Source organism: Lonchura striata, chromosome 1, assembly GCF_046129695.1.
Source record: "Lonchura striata isolate bLonStr1 chromosome 1, bLonStr1.mat, whole genome shotgun sequence".
Classification (NCBI taxonomy): domain Eukaryota; kingdom Metazoa; phylum Chordata; class Aves; order Passeriformes; family Estrildidae; genus Lonchura; species Lonchura striata.
Window position 1 is genome coordinate 156,839,313 of NC_134603.1, and position 19,607 is coordinate 156,858,919.

Consider the following 19,607-nt stretch of genomic DNA (forward strand, 5'->3'; position numbering starts at 1 on the left):
ACGGGGGACCTGGGGGGTCCTGGGCGCTCCGGGAACGAGAGGCAACACTGGGGGGTGACAGGGCTGGGCAGGGGGTCTGTCACATGGCGGCGGGGGTCCCCAAGAGCCCAGGAAGGAGGAGGCGGCGCTGGGGGGGAAGCTCTTTATGGGATCCCGAACGCACGTCACCCGGTACAGCAGCGCCCTGGGGGGCACACCCGGGACCCCCACAGAAAAGGGCTCGGGGGAAGGAGGGAGAGGATGGGGGGTGCGTTCCCCCCTGGGGTCCCTGCTCCTGGTCCCGGAGGGTCCTGCCCCTCCACCAGCCCTGTCGGGTTCCCGTGCCCTTGGGAAGTGCCCTGGCACCGGTGAGTCCCGTGGCCCCGGGGGAGCCCCAGCCCTCTCATCCACCCCCGGGGCTGGGGGCCGGGCGCGCCAGCCCCCCGCAGCCGGGGCAGGTCCTAATAAATACTGGGGGGGCTGCAGTCGGGGGGCTGGCACCCGGCTGGGCGGCTGGGGCTGCCCCCTCGGGGGCCCTAGGGGGGGCAGAAGTCGGTGAAGTAGGGGTGCTGCAGGGCCTCCTCCGCCGAGATCCGCTGCACCGGATTGCACTTGAGCAGGTTCTGGGGGGCACGGGGGGCTCAGGGGGGAGAGCACGGACCCTCCCCCTCCCACAGCCCACCCAGGCGGGCAGGGGGCTGCAGGCGGGAGGGCACCCACGCCCAGGAGCCAGAGCCCCCACGGGGTGGGCAGGGGTGACACGTGTGGGGGACGCTGCGGTGGGACAGGAGCAGGGGAGTGCAGGCTGGGAGACACACCCAGGGTGGGGGGCACGGGAAGGGGAGCACAGGGGAGGGGTCTCACCTGCAGCAGGTCCCGGCCAGTCGCGTTCAGCTTGGGCACCACGTTGACCAGGGAAGTGGTAGCTGGGTACATGGGGTAGGGCTGGGGACACACAGGTGACCCCAGCTCCCCCAGACCCCCTTATTTCCTCTGACCCCCCGCGCCCCCTGCCCTCACCTTGTAGTCCGGCAGCTTGGCCATGGCCGGCCACTGCTCCTCCGTGGGGGTCCCCAGCAGCGTGGGGACAGTCAAGGGCCACCACGGGGGCACCCAGCACCTGGCCCTGCCCCCCTGCCCAGCCGAGGGGGTTCCCATTTCAAGGGATCCTCATTCTCAGAGCTCCCCATTCCGCAGGGGATTCCTATTCTGCAGGGCTCCTCCTTCCCAGGGGAGGTCTGCATTCCCGAGGGCTCTCCATTCCAGGATTTCCCCAATCCCCCATTCCAGAGGGATTACCATGCACAGTGCTCCCCATTCTCAGGGGATTCCCTATTCCCAGGGGAAGTCCCCATTCCCAGGAGGAGTCCCCATTCCCAGGGGAAGTCCCCATTCCCAGGAGGAGTCCCCATTCCTTTGGGTTCCCCATTCCCTGAGCTCCCCATTCCCAGGCCGTCCATTCTGGTGCTCCCCATTCCCAAGGATATCGGAAGATCCTCTTCAGCTGGTCGTCCACGTCGTTGCCCGGGAAGAGGGGCCGCCCTGCGTTGGCCAGTTCTGGGGGGACAAGGGGTGGTTCCCACAGGCCCCCATGGCCCCCCAGGCCCCCCTCCGCTCCCCTGGCCCCCCAGTGTACCTGCAAAGATGCACCCGGCTGACCACATGTCAATGGAGGTGGAGTAGAGCTTGGCACCGAAGAGAACATCGGGGGGCCGGTACCACAGAGTGACCACCTGCGGAGGGACAGGGACACTGGGACCGGGACACGGGACCCCCAGCCAGCTGGGCAGGGCCAGGACCCCGGGCCCCAGCAGCCCCAGCAGCCCCAGGAGCCCCCGCTCACCTCGGCTGAGTAGCAGCGCACAGGGATGCCGAAGGCCCGAGCCAGCCCGAAATCCGCCAGCTTGAGCTCCCCGTTCTGGGGGGACAGACGGGGTCAGCGTGGGGGGCCCCACCTGCATCCCCTGCACCCCAGGACTGTGGCCCTGTTGCCTTTCTCATCATTGGGAACAGGGGAGAGATGGAGCTGCAGCTGTGGCTGGACAGACACCAGGTGTGGCTGCCAGGACAGACAGACAGACAGATAGGCAGGCAGCCCCCATTCCCAAGTGTGACCCCTGAGCACAGCCCCGCTCCCAGGTGTGACTGCCCAGGACACACAGACAGACAGCCAACCAGCCAGCCCCATTCCCGAGCGCAGCCCCGCTCCGTGCCCGGTCCCGGCTGTTCCCCGTGCTCCCGCCGCCGCACCCGGTTGATGAGCAGGTTCTGGGGTTTCAGGTCCCGGTGCAGCACGTTGCGGCTGTGGCAGAAGGCGAGGCCCTTCAGCAGCTGGTACATGAACGACTGCGGGGGCACGGGCGGGCTCCGTCAGCCAGCCCGCGGCACCGGGCGGGGCAGGGCCGGCACCCCGGGGGCTCCCCGGGACCCCCGGACCCACCTTGACAATCTCGGGGTCCAGATCCCCGTTGCAGCTGTCAAAGTATTTCTTCAGGTCCTGAGGGAAGCGAGGGGGGCCGGGAGCGGTGACCCTCAGAGACCCCCCCGGACCCCCGTGCCCCCCCGGACACCCGTGCCCCCGGAGCTCACCTGGTCGCAGAACTCAAAGACCAGGGTCAGCTTCTTGTCGCTGTGCAGAACGTCGTGCAGCCTGCAGGGCAGGGGTTCCTGAGCCCCGCAGCGCCTGGCCGGGCCCGGGGCACCGGGCAGGAGCATCCCCCGAGCCGCGACGCCGGTACCCGGGGCCGCCCGGAGCCCCCGGGGCCGCCCGGAGCCCCCGGTACCTGACAATGTTCTTGTGCTTGAGCTCCTTGAGCAGGCAGATCTCCCGCAGCGCCGAGCTGGGCACCCCCTGCGGGACACGCGGGTTGTGGGAGCCGGGGCTCCCGGGGGTCCCGGGGGGCGTCCCGGGGTCCCGGGGGGATCCCAGCCCCGGCCCCCCCCTCACCTCATCATCGTCGTCCAGCCGCACTCGCTTCAGCGCCACGATCTCGTGCGTCTCCCGGTTCTTGGCCTTGAACACGGTCCCGTAAGTGCCTGCGGGAATGGAACGGGGTCACGACCGAGGCCCCGGTACCCGTGCCGACACCGCCGCCGGGCCCCACAGCAGCGCCGGGCCCCGCGGCAGCACCGGCTCCCTCCGTGCGGCTCCGGCCCTGCCGCACCTTCGCCGATCTTCTCCAGCTTCTCGTATTTCTGCATCGCGCCGCGATCGGTCGCGGCCCCGCAGCGGCCCCGGTCCCGGTCCCGGTCCCGGCCCCGCCGCGCCTCCCGGCAGCCCCCGCGCGCCCCGCCGCGCCTCCCGGCGGCCCCGCGCGGCCCCGCCCCGCCGCGCCTCCCGCGGGGCCCGCCCCCGCCCCGGGGTTCCGGGTTCGAGCCCCGGCTCCGCCCGCCGCCTCCCCGCCGGACCCCCGGCTCCCCCCGCCGCCCCCCGCGGGACAGCGCCGCTGCGCGGGCGCCCGGTGGGGATCCCTTGCGGGGACGGTCTCCGCGCTCGCTGGGTCGGTGCCGGAAGCGGTGCGGACCCGCCCGGTGCCGCCCCGCCCCGGCGCGCTCCCGCCGTTCCGCCCCGCGGGAACGCGCAGACCCGCCCGGCGCGGCTGGACCGTCCGGTAAGCAGCGGCACCGGCACCGGGATCGTGAACGGAGGTGGTGAGGCTGGCGGGGCTCAGCACGGCTGGTCCGGTCCCGGTCCCGGTCCCGGTCCCGTTCCTGGTCCCGTCCCAGTGTCCCCACCCTCCCGGTGCCGCCCGTCCCAGTCGGTGCTGTCCCCGGTCCCCGCACGCTTCTCTCACCGAGCCCCCTCCATTCCACTGCCTCCCCGCCCGCCCGCGGCAGCTCCGATCCCGGTCCCGGTCCCGTCCTGCCCCGCCCTGGCAACCCCAGGTCCCGGCGCGGCCGCGGCTGTGCTTCTCCCAGTTCCTCCCCGGGGCCCCTGCCGCGCTGGGGGGGTTCAGGGGGGCTGTGCCGTGCCCCGGGACTCCGGTTCTCCCGGCACATGCTCCGGGTGCCTTGGCTCCTTCGGCTCCAGGTGGAGCAATGCCCAGCCCGGGCATCCCCCAGGGCCACCCCGAGACCCCTCCCGGACACCCGGGACCCCTCCCGGCCCGCAGCGATGCTGCCCGGGACGTTGAAGCTCGGCCGCTCTCCGCCGCCACCGGAGCTCCGCGCCGGGCGGTCCCAGGTGCCCCCGGAGCCTGCTCTCGGGGTGACGCTGGATCCCGGGGGCACGGGGGAGCCAGGACCCCGCATCCACCATCGTCCCTCTCTTACAGCGAGGCCGCTCCATGCGCTTGCCCCGCGGCGCCTGAGCCCGGCAGCCCTCGGCAGGTGAGTGACGGGGCTGGGGACCCGCCGTGTGTCCCTGTCCCAGGTCCGGAGCACCCTGCAGCCCCCCGCTCCCGGGAGCCGAGGGGTCCGAGGGCTCCACAGGGCCAGGAAGGGGTCTGGGCTCATCCAGCCACCCTGCCCCGGAACGGAGGGTCCGGGGGCCCGGGGAGTCGCGCGGTGCCCGCTGAGAGCCGCCGGGTGCCGGGGCACTGCCCCTTGCGAAACCATCCGGGGTTGAGCAACGCCGGGCACGGCTCCAGCCGGGGCTCTCCCACGGAGCGTGGGCTCCCATGGCCCGGGAGCGTGTCCCCGGGGAGGCGGCAGCAGGTTTGGGGTGGGAGCAGGTTTTGGGGGCTGCGTTGCCCGTGGCTGCTTCTCCCCAGCTGCAGAGACCCTTTTGGTTTTGATACGGGATCTGGGATTGCTCCGTGGTGGAATTCTGTTGGCAGCTCCCAGTGCTGCGGGAAGGGCTCCGTGCCTGCCCCGTCCCCCCACGGAGGAGGGCTCCAGTTGGGAACCTGCTGTCGAGCCCTTCGGGGTCGCTGCACCACTTCAAGCGGTTGCCAAAAAAACCGGGATTTGATCGTTCTAACGATCCGCTGGCACCGGCGCCTCGCCTCCCTGCCGGCAGCCCTTCCGTTCCCGGGGCTCGGGTAGGTCTGTACCTGCATTGTCACCTGTCCTGGCCGGGCAGGGACGCTGCAGGAGATGGGGCTGCCGGCAGGCTCCGAAGGATGGGCTGGGGCACCCTCCTGGCACCCCGTGCCCTGCGCAGGGCTGAGGGGGACCCAGGTGCCACCCTGCCCGGGAGCGCCGTTCCAGCCGGCGGAAGGGAGGGACCGTGGGAGCCGTGTCCCCGCGCTGTCCCCGTTTCAGCCCCCACAGCCGCAGCCTGTCATTAGACGGGACGCGGCGGCCGCAGGGGCCGGGCTGGCTGCCCGAAGCGCCGCGCTGGGGCATTCCAGGGGCGTCAGGCCAAGGGTGGGGGGACACAACCCTCGCCCGAGGCGGGACCCTGCGCTTACGGAGGGGGTCGTGTCCCCTGTGTCCCCAAAGACGCCTGGGCGGCAGTGGGGTCGCCACGGGAGCCACGGCGAAGGACTTGGCAGAGCTTCCCTGATCGGATCCGGGGCTGCTCCGCGGAACAAAGGCTCGCGCTGCCGCCGCTGCTCCCGCGGGTTGTTTTCCTCCGGAGCCGGGATAAAGCTGCGGGCAGCGCTCGGCAGCTCCGGGCACAGCGCCGCTGCCCGCGGGCCGGCTCCGGACGGGCCTCGCCCCTGCCGTGCCGGGGTCCCGCGTCCTTCCCGCGGGCAGGAGCCCGGCCTGGGGGGCGGGAGCGGCGCAGCTGCCGGAGCCCCGGCTGACCGGCTCGGCGGGCGATGGGGTGAGTGGGGTGCAGCCCGTGCTGGGGCCGGGGTGGCACGGCGGGAGCGACACCTCCCCGCTGGGCTCCGGCAGCCCAGGGTGCAGGGCGGCCTCCAGCCCTGCCGCAGGTGCCACAGGGGCTGTCCCTGTGGCCAGACCACCCCTCAAGGATATCCCATCCTGCAGGCACCGAGCTGTGGTGCTGGTGCGTGTCCCCACGGGATTGCAGGGGGCAGCTGTGCCTGTCCCCTCCTGGGGCTGGCACGGGGACAGTGGTGGGGACCGCCGGCAATGGCAGGAGGCTCTTGCGGGTCTGGTGCTGTGTGGGGGGGTCCTGGCCTCCCTGAGGCAGCAGAGAGGTGGTGGCGGGTGCCTGGCACATTGGTGACAGTGGCAATGCCAGTGCTAGTGGCACCATGTGGGTACAGAGCTGTGACTCATCTCCACCTCCGGTGGTTTTGAGGTCGTGGGCAGGGGTTTGGGCAGGGGGAGGTGAATATTTTTGGTGTTGGTTTCTGAAGTTTCTGTGTGTGAAACTGCTGGGTGGGAGCCAGTGGTGTCTGGCCCAGCTCCATCCCGTGGTGATGAGGGGGTGCAGGATCCCAAGTGCTTCTGCTGGGTGGGATCTGGGGGCACACTGGTGCCACTGACACCCAGGGGTTTCCAGGAGCAGCTAGGTGAGATGGGGCAGGGAGCAAGGGGCTGCAGGGAGCTGGGGCTCTCCTGTCTCTGGGAGTGGGCAGAGTGCTGGGGCCCCCACTGGGCCTCCTCCATTTCGGGGTGCAGGGATCTGGGGATCTCCTGACTTCCCTCTTCCATGGACATGTCTGCCCAGGCGATGGGCACAGCCTGAGCTGTGCTGGCCTCGCCCCAGCCATTCCTTCTGCCTGGCACATGCCGTGCTGGAGGTGCTGCCAGCAGGGAGGCTACAACAGGCACGGTGTGCTGTTCCTTGTCACCAAGGGGAGCTGGTGTCTCCACCAAGCCCGGGGAACGTGCTACGGGGGTCACCTTCAGCCTTGATGCCAGTGTGGGCACAAGCATGGGCGGCACATGTGTGTGCACTGAGCCCGTGTCAGGGATCTGCCAGGTGACATGGTGGTGGCAGGAGATGTCCTGGCAGGAGTCATGGTGCTACTGCTAAGGGGGGCACTGCCATGGGAGAGTGGGCAGGAGGACGTTTGCTGCCATGGGGGTCCCCCACTCCCAGTCCTGCCTCTTCTCATGGGGTTTTGGCTCTGTGCTATGGACGGGGTTATCCTGCTGTGGATGTGTGACCTGGCTTCCCAGGACGTGGGTGTCTCAGTGGGGAGGTGATTGTCCTGGTGTGGACAGGCTGCCCAGGATGTGATTGTCCCAGGACAGATGTGGTTGTCCTGGTGTGGACAGGCTGTCCAGGACATAATTGTCCTGGTGTGGACACGTGTATCCCGGTGTGAATGCCAGCATCATGGTCCCACTTCCCGCCGTGCTCGGCCCGCTGCCCCAGTGCTGGCAGTGCCAGTGGTGCCAGAGGTGGGTCCCGGCACAGGCTGGGTCCAGGAGCTTGTGAGCCCTCCGGGCAGCCCCAAGGCAGTGCGGGGCCAGGGCCAAGCCCTCTAATCGCCTCAGCAGCTCAGGCAGGCCAGGGCCGGTCCCAGGAATGTGACTCCGGCGGCGCGGGAGTGGCCGTGGCAGCGGCGCTGAGCGCCCGTGGCAGCGACGGGTCATTCCCAGCGTGGCCAGGGCTGGCAGCCACCCGGGGTCGCGGTCCTGCCCCGTTTATCGGGGCGGCCCGGCCTCTCACAAGCACGCATTGTGCCGCGGGGCCGTGCGAAGGGCGCGGCCGGCGGCGGTGCCAGCACCGGCACCGGCACGGTCCTGTCACCGCCATGGCCCCGGCTGTGTGTCCTGACCCTCCTGCCCGAGAGGAGGGCAAGGTGGTGTCACTGCAGCCATGTGGTTACGCTGGGACAGTCCTGGGGTGTCTACTCTGGACCTGTCCCCCTATCCCAGGGTGCCAGAGCGTCCTGGGAGTGGGGTTGGCCACAGGGCACCAATCAAGGCTTGTTCTGGCCCCTTTCCACAGGGCTGGCGTGAGCCCTGAGCCGTTCCCGGCCACTGCTCATCCGTGACTCAGCGACTGCAATGGAAAGCAGAAGTGTCCCCCTGTGCCCCCCCAGCTGTCCGTCATCCTTTCCAGCGGGGTCATGCCCCCGGCTCCCGGGAGCCACGTGTCCCCAGTGGCACTATCCTGCTGGCTCCCTGCTGTGGCACCTGGGGGCCAGGACCCCCTTTTTGGGTGTTTTGGTGAAAGCACAACGTTCCCGAGAACAATCCCAGTGTGTTCCCAAACTAATCCCGAGCTGCCCACGAGATTAAACCCAAAAAGCTGCTTAGTGCCCACAGCGGCGACACCGTCCCATGCCGGCGCCCCGGCACCCAGCGAGGTGGAGGCCCAGCCCCACATCCCCCCGTGGGAGGGTCCCATCCTGAATTTGGGGGGGGTTGAATGCTGGCGGCGGCTTGGCGGGCGCCCCAGGAGAGCGGCGTGGCAGGGCGGATAATCTGCCTGCTGGAATGTGGATGTGCTGGCTCCGGCCCCGGACGGGAGTGGGGATTAGGGAGAAGCCGGAGCAGGGTAGCACCGAATTTTGGGAATAGGTGGGATTCAGGGTGCGGTGAGGCTCGAGGAGCCGCAGCCTCGGCATTCACTGAGGCGCAACTCCTCGAGCCTCACCACGGCCGCCGTGCTGGCAGCCCGGCGGTGAGGGTGACGAGGACGGTGATGCCACCCATGTGAGACGCAGTCACCCGTCACCACCCTCCTCAGTCCCCCCGTCACGTGGGCCGCCTCCCGTGGCAATAAACCGGGCACGCTGCTGCCGGAGGGGTCAGCGCACCGGGAGCTGCGAGGGGCGAACGTGGGTGGGAGCTGGGTGGGGCTGGGGAAATGGGGGAGGGGTGTGGGGTTTCGGGAGGGTCGGGTGCTGCTGCGCCCCCCGAGTCTGGCACCCTGCCTGCACCCCGCAGGGCTGGGCGCCTGCCCGGGGTCCCGCTGCCCCGACTCCGCTCCCCTCCCGGCGTTTGTCTTGGCCACGGCTCTCCCATTCCAGCCGGTGGCCAAGACAAACCAGCCCGGAGCCAGCGCAGCCCGAGGAGGGGCAGCCCCGGCCCCTGCCTGCGGCGCGGCTCGGGGGCACCCCCTGATCCCGCTCTGCGCCCCCAGGTTATGCTGCCCCGACAGCGTCCCCTGAGCCCCCGCGAGAAGGAGAAGGGCTAAGCCGGCCGCGCCGGGGGCCGTGCCAGCGCCATGACCCACTCACAGGTGTCTTCCGAGCTTCACCACATTGTCTCCTCAGCCTGCCAGAGCGTAAGTGCCACCGCGGGGCGGGCCCTGGCTGGGGGATGAGAGGCTGCACCCCCGACCATGCCTGGAGGGGTGCGGGTGTCGCGGCACAGCCCCCGCTGCCGCGGCACACCCGGGGGATGCCCGGGCGCTGGGCTGCGGGGCGCCGGCACTGCCGTTGCACCTACCCTACCCCCTCGCTCAGGTGTGGGGCAGGGTCCTGGGGTGCTGCCAGGCCTGTGTGGTACCTGCCCCACTGCTCAGCCACGGGGCGGGACTGCCCCACGGCAGCCCCCCGGGGCGGGCCGGGCCAGCCGTGCCGCGGTGCCGGGTGCCCGCGGGGCCGGCACGGTGCCAGTGCCGCTGGTGGCATGGCCGCGGCGGTGCCCGCAGTGCCAGCGCTGCTCTGGCGACGGTTCCCGGGCCGGGTTAATGATTGAGCCCCGTGTCACGCCGCGGCCGCCCGGTGCTGCTGGCGAGCCCCTGTTGCACGCACGTGATCGGGGATGGGACCGGCCCCGTCCTAATGGAGTTCCTCCGGGGCTCCCGGGTAAGCTGCGGCCTAGGGGGGCTGGCGGGGGCTCTCTGAGCACGGTGGCACCCAGGGACACCCAGGGCACCGTGCCCACCTGTGCCACGGTGACGCCAGGTGCCGGGCAAGGGCGCGTGGTGGGTGCTGCTGGGGTGCAGGATGGAGCCCGGCAGGTCTGGGGCCGTGGGGCCAAGGCCAAAGGGGCTTGGGGGGTCTGGGGGATCAAAGGGGTCACGGGGATGGTGGAAGGGATGTGGCAAGAGTGGGGGATGCAGGTGCAGGACGTGGTCTGATGCCAGCGCTGCCATCACGTGGCAGCGGGTGTGACGGGGTAGCGTGGGTCATCACCTGGGTCTCCCCCTACATCACCCTCCAGATAACCCCCCTGGGGGGCCCAGGGGCAACTGTGCAGTGGGTACGGGTATGGGGCACCTGTGCCCACCCATGATACCTGTGCCCACCCCTGATACCTGGGCTGGGGTGCATGTGGGGTGGCCATAGCACAGCCGTGGACCCCCAAGTGCTTCTGGGGTGCCCACTCGGGGTGCTGGGAGCTCCCCCGCCGCTGCCCAGGGCTGTCCCTGCAGCAGATCCTGGAGCCTGGGGTGCCGCTGTACCCCCTTGCCCTCCCACTCTGGGGGTCCCAGGGTCACTGGCTGGGGCCGTGGCGGGGGGCTCGGCTGTGCAGCCCCCGCAGGGGCCGAGGGCTGCAGCCCTGGGAGGGGATTTCGGGGGGTCCGTGCAGCCCGGGGGATGGCAGCGCGGCCGCGGGGTCGCTGCAGCCCAGGGGCGATCCGAGCTCGGCCCGGGCAGCCGGTTGTGCGGGGCTCGGCGGGAGGGGCTGACGCGTCCCGGGCTGCCGGTGCGTCCCGAGGGGCCGGAGCTGGCGGGGATCGGCGCATCCCGAGTGGGCCCGGTGCATCCTGTGGGGCCCGGTGCATCCCGGGGCGGGTCGGTGCATTCCGGGGAGGGCGGGGGCCGGTCGCTCCGGGGCCGCCGCCGGTGCCGCGGTGCCGCCGGTGCCCTCTGCGTTCGCCGTCACCTTGAGACGGGCGCGAGGCGGCTCCGTCAATATTTGGCAAGGCCGGGACGGAGCCGCCGCCCCCCCGGTTCCCTCCCCCGGGCCCCCCCTCGCTGTCCCCCCGGGCCCATCCCCGGCCGGTCCCGCCGCTCCGATAAAGCGCTGCGGGAGCTGCGGAGGGAGCGGCTCCGCCATGACTCAGGTAGGACCGGCCGGGGACGCGCCCCCCGCAGCCCCCGCAGCCCCTCCCGCGCTGCCCCGCAACCGCCAGCCCCGCATCCTTCGTGCCCCCCCGCTCCGCATCCCCCGTGTCCCCGCACCCCCTGCAGCCCCCGGCCCCGCGTTACCCCCACAACCCCCCGCACCCCCCACATCCCTCTACGCCCCCAGCCCCGCCCCTGCCCCGCAGCCCCTCCCCCCAGCCCACCCTCGCCCCCCGGGACCCCCGGCACCCGCCCCGGGCAGGGGGCACGGAGCGGGGGCTCTGCGGGTGCAGGGGTGGGACAGCACGGGGGGCGGGGGGCACCAGGGCACCGCACCGGGGGTGCTGGGGCTGTTCATGGGCACGGCGCTGGTATTGCTGGGGCTGTCCAGGGGCACCGCACCGGGGGAGCTGGGCTCCAGTTCGGAGGAGAGCAGGGCATGGGACATGTGGGGGCACAGCCCAGGGCCTGGGGCTGGGGTGCTGTGGCACATGGAGTGAGGGTAACCACTGAGCCCGGGGGTGCTGGGGTGGGAAAGATGCAGGGGGTGCCAGCCCAAGGCAGAGGTGCCCAGCCCAGGGCAGGGGTGCCAGCCCAGGGCAGGGGTGCCAGCCCAGGGCAGGCTGCACAGCCCCTGGGTGCCTTCGGGGCTCAAACAGCCCTGCCCAGGGCTCCCGTCTCGCCGGGCTGTGGGAGCGGGGCGCGCTGGGTAGCGGTGCCAGCGCTGCCGTGTGCCCGCTCATCCCTGCTGCCGGCCCGCAGCCCGAGCAGGAGGCGCTGGGCGCCGGCTCACCTGCCTTCGGGGAGGAGGAGGAGGAGAAGGACCTGAACAAGGCCCTGGGCGTGGAGCGCTTCGAGGAGATCCTGAACGACGCTCACCCTCGCAACGCTGAGGAGGCCGGGCGCAGCTACGGCGAGGAGGACTTCGAGTGTGAGCGGGGACAAGGGCGGGCACGGAGCAGGGGACGGGCAGGGAGCGGACAGGGGGCAAGCAGGGAGTAGGGAAGTGTCAGGAAATGGGCAGGGAACACAACACCAACTCCCGGTCCCCCCAGACCACCGCCAGTCGTCCCACCACATCCACCACCCGCTCTCCACGCACCTGCCCTCTGATGCCCGCCGCAAGAAGGGGATCCCAAAAAAGGGCAAAAAGAAGGCCCGGCGTGCCTCTGTCCCCGGAGAGACCCCCACCATCGAGGAGGCTGAAGAGGATGAGGATGACGCGTGCGACACGGAGACGGAGCGATCGGCGGAGGAGCTGCGGCAGCCCGGGCCAGCCGAGGCAGTGCAGGTGAGGGCAGGGCAGGGCTGGGGGCAGCGCTGTGCCCCCCTGGCTCAGCGTGTCTGGGCACAGCTGGGGCACCAGAGGAGCTGGGGCTGGTGCTGCCAAGGCGGGGACACGGCTCCCCAGCAGCCGGCTCACCCGCTGCCCCCGCAGTTCTTCTTGCAGGAGGATGAGGTGACCGACCGCCAGGCAGAGGAGCCGGCGGCCCCCGCGGCACTGCCCGGCTCCCCGCCTGCGCCCCGAGGGGGCACGGCCCCGAGGGAAGCCCAGGCCAGCAGGTGAGCTGGGGTTGGGCAGTGCTGGGCTTGTGGGCGGTGGGCAGCATCCTCCGGCCGCCCCACGGCAGGGCTGGGAGCCGGACAGCCCCTTGCAGTGCCCCGGGGCAGGGCTGGGGCGCAGAGGGGGCTCGGCACTGAGGTGGGCTCCTGCCTCGCAGCCCTGATGCAGAGCAGGGGGCTCTGGGGGACGGGGCAGCCGCCGAGGCCGGGTCCCCGGGCCGCCCTGCGCCGAAGTCGCAGCCGGGGCACCGGAGCTACAACCTGCACGAGCGGCGCTGCATCGGCAGCATGACGGCTGCCGAGCAGGACCGCTACCAGAAGATGCCAACGGACGAGTCGGAGGCGCAGACACTGGCCTCGGCTGACCTGGACTACATGAAGAGTGAGTGAGGGCCGTGCAGCGGGGCTCTGCCGGTGGCCGGTCTGTGTCGGGCGAGCGGGCTGGGACAGTGGGGCTGGCAGTGCCACTGGGGCGGGGCTGGGGGTGGTGGAGCTGGCACTGCTGGGGGTGGTGGGTTTGGGACAGTGGGGCTGGCAGTGCCAGGTTGCCTCGTGGCTGCAGCCAAGCTGGGCTGGGTGCAGGCACTGACCCTGCTCCCAGAGCTAGCCACAACCGCAGGGGACCCATCCCTGGTGCCGGGGCTGGGCCAAGTCTGTGTGGAACGTGGCCAGGAGCTGGGCCCGGGGCAGCTGGAGCCAGTGAAGAAAGTAGCAGTGGTGGTGGCTCCCCTGGGCACTCACCAGCCCCAGGGACTCACAGCCCAGGACTCTCCGGGCAGCGGGTGGTGCTTTTGCTGTGGAGCTCCCACGGGAGCACAGCCAGGGCAGAGCCCATGTGCCAGTAGCCATGGGTAGCCCTTGGCACATAGGGAGCAGGTGGCCCCGGTGCCAGGAGCCACCTGGATTGGTGGCATTGCTGGTGGTGACCAAGTGACCCCCCAGAGCTGCAGGACTTGCCCACAGCAGTGGGATGGTCGCTCTGCCCTGAGCTCTCCCTGGCAGGACATCCCACAGCTCCACGGCCGCCCGTGCTGGGGCTCGGCGTCCCCCGTGCAGGGGTCTCGGATGCAGGGCCCCACAGACGGCCACCCCCACCATCGCTGACCCCCCTCAGGTCACCGCTTTGAGGACGTGCCGGGCGTGCGCCGGCACCTGGTGCGGAAGAGCGCCAAGGCACAGACGGTGCACGTCAGCAAGGACCACAAGGAGCCCAGCACGCGGCAGCGCAAGCAGGACCGGCAGCCCCACGAGGTGCGGGGTCCTGGGCGGGGTGGGGCAGGGACGGGGGCCCGGGGTCCCGGCACTGACCCGACCGTGCCGCAGGTGTTTGTGGAGCTGAACGAGCTGGTGGTGGACAAGAACCAGGAGCTGCAGTGGAAGGAGACGGCGCGCTGGATCAAGTTTGAGGAGGACGTGGAGGAGGAGACGGACCGCTGGGGCAAGCCACATGTGGCCTCCCTCTCCTTCCGCAGCCTCCTGGAGCTCCGCAAGACCCTGGCCCACGGTAGGGAGGTGGAGACCACCCTGTGGGGCTGATGGTGAGGCGGGGTCCTATCCCTGCTGGCCTCAGCCCCCCCTCCATTGCCCAGGGGCCGTGCTCCTGGACCTGGACCAGAAGACGCTGCCGGGGGTGGCTCACCAGGTGGTGGAGCAGATGGTCATCACGGACCAGATCCGGGCTGAGGACCGTGCCAACGTGCTGCGGGCGCTGCTGCTCAAGCACAGGTGGGCATGGGGGGCACGAACACAGCCCCTTGCCCCCGGGCTGTGCTCCCTGAGCTGTGGGGCTGATGCTGTCCCCGGGATCCGGGCACTGGCTGTGCCACTGGGCCACCACGGACAGCCCTGTCCCTGTCCCGCAGCCACCCGAGTGACGAGAAGGAGTTCTCCTTCCCGCGGAACATCTCGGCGGGCAGCCTGGGCTCCCTGCTCGTGCACCACCACAGCACCAACCACGTGGCTGAGGGCAGCGAGCCAGCCGTCACCGAGCCCCTCATAGCTGGCCACGCCGGCGAGCACGACACGCGCATCGACGTGGAGCGGGAGGTGGGTGCCACGGCCCCCAGCCCTGCCCGGGCCCTGGGGAAGGGCCCTGACCAGCCCCCCACTCTGTCCCCACAGAGGGAGGTCCTCACTCCCACGCCCCCAGCCGGCATCACTCGCTCCAAGTCCAAGCACGAGCTGAAGCTGCTGGAGAAGATCCCGGACAACGCTGAGGCCACAGTGGTGCTCGTGGGTATGGAGGGGTGGGCGGGCCAGGGGTGTGGGCACCTCACGCCAGGCACCCTGGTGACCCCTGTGGCCCTTGTGCCCCGCAGGCTGTGTGGAGTTCCTGGACCAGCCCACCATGGCCTTTGTGCGGCTGCAGGAGGCCGTGGAGCTGGACGCCGTGCTGGAGGTGCCGGTGCCTGTGCGCTTCCTCTTCGTGCTGCTGGGCCCCAGCAGCACCCACATGGACTATCACGAGATCGGGCGCTCCATCTCCACCCTCATGTCCGACAAGGTGCTGCCCCAGGGCACGGGGGTACTGCCAGGCGGGGGTCAGGCTGTGCCAGGCTGAGGGGTTTGGGGCTGTACCAGGGTGGGGGTCCAGGGCTGTGCGGGGACTATGGTCTTGAGACACCGTTGGATTGGGGGTTTGGGGCTGTGATGGAGCCAGCAGCTCAGGACTCGGATGGGATGGGCTGGAGGGCTCAGATTATGCCAGTGCTGGGGTCTCAGAGAAATGCCAGGATGAGGGCTTGGAGCCCTGTTGGGGCTGGGGAGCTTGGGGCCATGGCAGTTTGCCAGGTAGGCCTTGCTGTGTTGGGGTCTCATGGCCGTACTGGGGAGGGGGCAGGGCTCTGCCAGGGCTGGGGGCTCAGGGCCGTGCCAGGACCAGGGCCACCCTGAGGCCGTGGGCTCGGGGCTGCGCGGTACCGGGCTCTCAGGAGCCACAGAGCCGTGCTGTGGGCACTGACCCTGCCGTGGCCCCCCAGCAATTCCACGAGGCTGCCTACCTGGCTGACGACCGTCACGACCTTCTGAATGCCATCAACGAGTTCCTGGACTGCAGCGTGGTGCTGCCGCCGTCCGAGGTGCAGGGTGAGGAGCTGCTGCGCAGCGTCGCCCACTTCCAGCGCGAGATGCTGAAGAAGAGGATGGAGCAGGAGCGGAGGCTGCTGCTGGAGCCCAAGTCCCCTGAGGAGAAAGGTGCTAGGGCTGGGGCCAGGGCGGGGTTTGGGGTGTCCCAGCTGTTGGGGTCTCACTGTCTCTGTCTTGCATCTGCTCGCCCCCAGCTCTGCTGAAGCTGAAGGTGGTGGAGGATGAGGCCGAGGAGGACGACGACCCCCTGAGGCGCACGGGGCGCCCCTTCGGGGGGCTGATCCGGGACGTGCGGCGAAGGTACCCCCAGTACCTGAGCGACTTCCGTGATGCGCTGGACCCCCAGTGCATTGCTGCCGTCATCTTCATCTACTTCGCTGCGCTGTCGCCTGCCATCACCTTCGGGGGGCTGCTGGGTGAGCGGGGCTGTGGGGCTGCCGGGGCGGTGCAGCTGCGGGGCTGCAGGCGGTGCTGCCCGCTCTGCGTGCCCACCCCGATGGCGTGCCTGAGCCTGTGCTGCCGCAGGGGAGAAGACGCAGGACCTGATCGGGGTGTCGGAGCTGATCATCTCCACGTCGCTGCAGGGTGTCCTCTTCTGCCTGCTGGGTGCTCAGCCCCTGCTCGTCATCGGCTTCTCGGGGCCGCTGCTCGTCTTTGAGGAAGCTTTCTTCACGGTGAGGCGCTGGGGTCTGCCCTGGGGGCTGGGGAGACAGCCCTGCCCCAGCCCCACTGCCCTGGGCAGACATCCCTGCAGCCCTCCTGCCAGGCTCTGCCCCACTGCCCAGGGCCCTGTCCAGCCCTGTGACCATCCTGACACCTGTCTGTCCATCCACCTGTCTCACGGCTGGGCAGTTCTGCATGTCCAACGAACTGGAGTACCTGGTGGGGCGCGTCTGGATCGGCTTTTGGCTCATCCTCATCGTGCTGGTCATGGTGGCCTTTGAGGGCAGCTTCCTGGTGCGTTTCGTCTCCCGCTTCACCCAGGAGATCTTTGCCTTTCTCATCTCCCTCATCTTCATCTATGAGACCTTTTCCAAGCTGGCCAAGGTGAGCCGTGGGGTGAGCCGGGGGGCCACCTCAGGGCCAGGCAGGATGGGGCTGAACATGCCATCCTCCTGCTCCAGATCTTCCAAGAGCATCCGCTGCACGGCTGCCTGAGCGCCAACAGCTCGGCCGAGGCCTGGGGCAACGGCACTGTGGCCGTGGCCAACACCACGGCCCTGGCCACCAGCCCAGCTGCCCGCGGTGTCACCAAGGTCACGGGGCAGCCCAACACAGCGCTGCTCTCCCTTGTGCTCATGGCCGGCACCTTCTTCATCGCCTTCTTCCTGCGCAAGTTCAAGAACAGCCGCTTCTTCCCCGGACGGGTGCGTGGGGACGGCCGTGCGGCCGTGGGGCTGGGGTGAGCCTGGGGGCCGTGGGGCCAGGACGAGCCCGGGGGGCTGGGGTGAGCCAGGAGGGCTGTGGCCAGGCCGGCACTGGTGTTCCCCCAGATCCGGAGGCTCATCGGGGACTTCGGGGTGCCCATCGCCATCCTGGTGATGGTGCTGGTGGACTACAGCATCCAGGACACCTACACACAGGTGAGCAGCCACCCGCCCACTGCCTGGGCAGGATGCCTAACCCCACACCCTCCTAGGGACCCCTGTGCCCCGTCCCACTGTCCTGGCTGCAGGTCAGCAGCTCTGTCTGTCCCCAGCATGGCTGCACCTGCTCGGTGCCAGTGTCTGACCTTCCCTCTCCCTGAGTCTGGCTTCTGGGGGTCCCGGTGCCTCCATGGCCCCCTCACTCTATGAGGCACAGCCCCTCTCAGCATTTGGCTCCCCCTCCCCCTGCAGAAGCTGAGTGTGCCCAGTGGGTTCTCGGTGACAGCCCCCGACAAGCGGGGCTGGGTGATCAACCCCCTGGGTGTGCAGAGTGCCTTCCCTGTGTGGATGATGGTGGCCAGCGGCCTCCCTGCCATCCTTGTCTTCATCCTCATCTTCATGGAGACCCAGATCACCACGTGAGTGCAGTGGGGGTGAGCAGGGGGCATGGGTGGGCAAGGGGAAGCCCGTGCCGTGCCAGCTGCCTGCCCTGGTTCCCAGGCTGATCATCAGCAAGAAGGAGCGGATGCTGCAGAAGGGCTCCGGGTTCCACCTCGACCTCCTGCTCATCGTGGCCATGGGTGGCTTCTTTGCGCTCTTTGGGTTGCCCTGGCTTGCCGCAGCCACCGTGCGCTCCGTCACCCACGCCAACGCCCTCACGGTCATGAGCAAGGCCGTGGCACCTGGGGACAAGCCCAAGATCCAGGAGGTGAAGGAGCAGCGGGTCACCGGGCTGCTGGTGGCCGTGCTTGTGGGTAGGTCCGGCCCTCGGGTCCTGAGGGGACTGCAGCGCAGTGGGGAGGGGGCTGGGGAGCCACGGGGGCTGCGCTGGGGAGGGGGCAGTGTGGGGAATGGAGCTGGGGCACCCTGAGCCCCGGCCAAATTGGTGTGGCCATCCTGTTCCCAGCAGACACAGGGATGCGGGCTCCTCCCATGTGAGGGGGTTAAGTGGGCAGGGGGAAGTGGGGCTGGAGGGCTGTGCTGAGCCCCCTCTCCAGGCTGACGCTGCTCCGGCTCAGGGCTGTCCATCGTCATCGGGGACCTGCTGCGGCAGATCCCGCTGGCCGTGCTCTTCGGCATCTTCCTCTACATGGGTGTCACCTCCCTCAATGGCATCCAGTTCTACGAGCGCCTGCAGCTGCTGCTGATGCCCCCCAAGCACCACCCTGACGTCACCTACGTCAAAAAGGTGGGGAGGGGGCCTGGGGAGGCAGGACCCTTGTCCGGGACAGCAGCCAGGCTGCGCTGCCCTTGTGTGGGGGCACTGCGGTGTCTGCCAGTCAGGCTGTGGCAGAGCCCTGCTTAGGGGCAGAGGGCACGCCGGGGACTCTGGGGGTGCCCCGGGCCAAGCTGTGCCCGCGGTGGGACGGGGACACGGGGCCCGGCCGGTGGCCCGGCCTGACACCCGTCTGTGCCCAGGTGCGCACGCTGCGCATGCACCTGTTCACCGCGCTGCAGCTGGCCTGCCTGGCCGTGCTCTGGGCCGTCATGTCCACTGTGGCCTCCCTGGCCTTCCCCTTCATCCTCATCCTCACGGTGCCGCTCCGCATGTGCCTGCTCAGCCGCATCTTCACCGACCGGGAAATGAAGTGTGTAAGTGCCTTCGTCGCCTGTCCGTGGGGAGGCGGGGCGGTGGGTTCCCGGAACAGGGGGTTCCCGGGGCCGGAGGGCTCCCAGGACCGGGGGTCGGTGGGTTCCCGGGACGGGGGGCTCTCGGGCTGGGAGGTTCCCGGGGCCGGTGGATTCCCGGGACGGCGGGCTCCGGGGGGCGGTGGGTTCCCGGGACGGGGGGTTCCCGGGGCCGGAGGGCTCCCAGGACCGGGGGTCGGTGGGTTCCCGGGACGGGGGGCTCTCGGGCTGGGAGGTTCCCGGGGCCGGTGGATTCCCGGGACGGGGGGCTCCGGGGGCCGGTGGATTCCCGGGACAGGGGGCTCTCGGGCCGGGAGGTTCCCGGGGCCGGTGGATTCCCGGGACGGCGGGCTCCGGGGGGCGGTGGGTTCCCGGGACGGGGGGTTCCCGGGGCCGGAGGGCTCCCAGGACCGGGGGTCGGTGGGTTCCCGGAACAGGGGGCTCTCGGGCTGGGAGGTCCCCGGGGCCAGGGGGCTCCGGGGGGCGGTGGGTTCCCGGGACCGGGGGTTCCTGGGCCGGGGATCTCCCGGGGTTCCCTCGCCGCCCCTCAGCCGCCGTGTCTCGCAGCTGGATGCAGCCGAGGCCGAGCCCATCCTGGACGAGCGGGAAGGTGTGGACGAGTACAACGAGATGCCGATGCCGGTGTGACGGGCCAGCGGCTCACGGCGGGCGGTGGGCACGGCGGGACCCCCGCGCCGCGGGCCGGGGCAGCGGCCGTGCCCGCGGGGACGGGGCCCTGCGCTCGCCGGGCCCTCGGAGGGCACTGCCAAAGGGACACCGGCCCCGGGCTCAGCCCCGCGGTACAGCCCCTCGGACGGCTGCTGCGAGCCCCCCGGGACGGGGCCCCCCGGGACGGGGTCACCCCGGGACAGGCTCCCCGGGACAGAGCCCCCCGGGACAGGCTCCCCGGGACAGAGCCCCCCGGGACAGAGCCCCCCGGGACAGAGCCCCCCGGGACAGAGCCCCCCGGGACAGGCTCCCCGGGACA

At 70.7% G+C, this 19,607-nt stretch overlaps 2 protein-coding genes across 3 annotated transcripts; one reads left to right on the forward strand and one right to left on the reverse strand.

Annotated features, from left to right (window-relative positions):
- Window positions 1–128: 128 nt before the first annotated feature.
- Window positions 129–3,276, reverse strand: CDK5 (cyclin dependent kinase 5). Of its 2 annotated transcripts, XM_077790120.1 has the most exons (13): window positions 3,266–3,276; window positions 3,144–3,228; window positions 2,927–3,015; window positions 2,763–2,830; window positions 2,569–2,629; window positions 2,420–2,476; window positions 2,230–2,325; window positions 1,823–1,897; window positions 1,616–1,712; window positions 1,467–1,536; window positions 1,000–1,060; window positions 844–924; window positions 129–602 (listed from the first exon to the last, which is right to left on the reverse strand). In XM_077790120.1, the coding sequence occupies exons 2-13, from the start codon at window positions 3,178–3,180 to the stop codon at window positions 516–518; spliced, it is 879 nt and encodes a 292-aa protein (XP_077646246.1). In that variant the 5' UTR covers window positions 3,181–3,228; window positions 3,266–3,276; the 3' UTR covers window positions 129–515. The 2 variants fall into 2 exon arrangements, with proteins under 2 accessions (XP_077646246.1, XP_021394648.1); XM_021538973.2 differs by lacking the exon at window positions 3,266–3,276 and having other exon boundaries at window positions 3,144–3,253.
- A 127-nt stretch (window positions 3,277–3,403) lies between these two features.
- Window positions 3,404–19,267, forward strand: SLC4A2 (solute carrier family 4 member 2). The gene is made up of 24 exons (XM_021538995.3): window positions 3,404–3,590; window positions 4,254–4,308; window positions 8,882–9,025; window positions 11,520–11,688; window positions 11,813–12,048; window positions 12,196–12,320; window positions 12,479–12,702; window positions 13,435–13,571; window positions 13,644–13,824; window positions 13,910–14,045; window positions 14,183–14,366; window positions 14,442–14,556; window positions 14,639–14,823; window positions 15,299–15,512; window positions 15,599–15,820; window positions 15,930–16,078; window positions 16,257–16,451; window positions 16,529–16,771; window positions 16,898–16,987; window positions 17,243–17,409; window positions 17,492–17,745; window positions 18,010–18,179; window positions 18,410–18,583; window positions 19,187–19,267. The coding sequence occupies exons 3-24, from the start codon at window positions 8,966–8,968 to the stop codon at window positions 19,265–19,267; spliced, it is 3,711 nt and encodes a 1,236-aa protein (XP_021394670.2). The 5' UTR covers window positions 3,404–3,590; window positions 4,254–4,308; window positions 8,882–8,965.
- The last annotated feature ends 340 nt before the right edge of the window (window positions 19,268–19,607 follow it).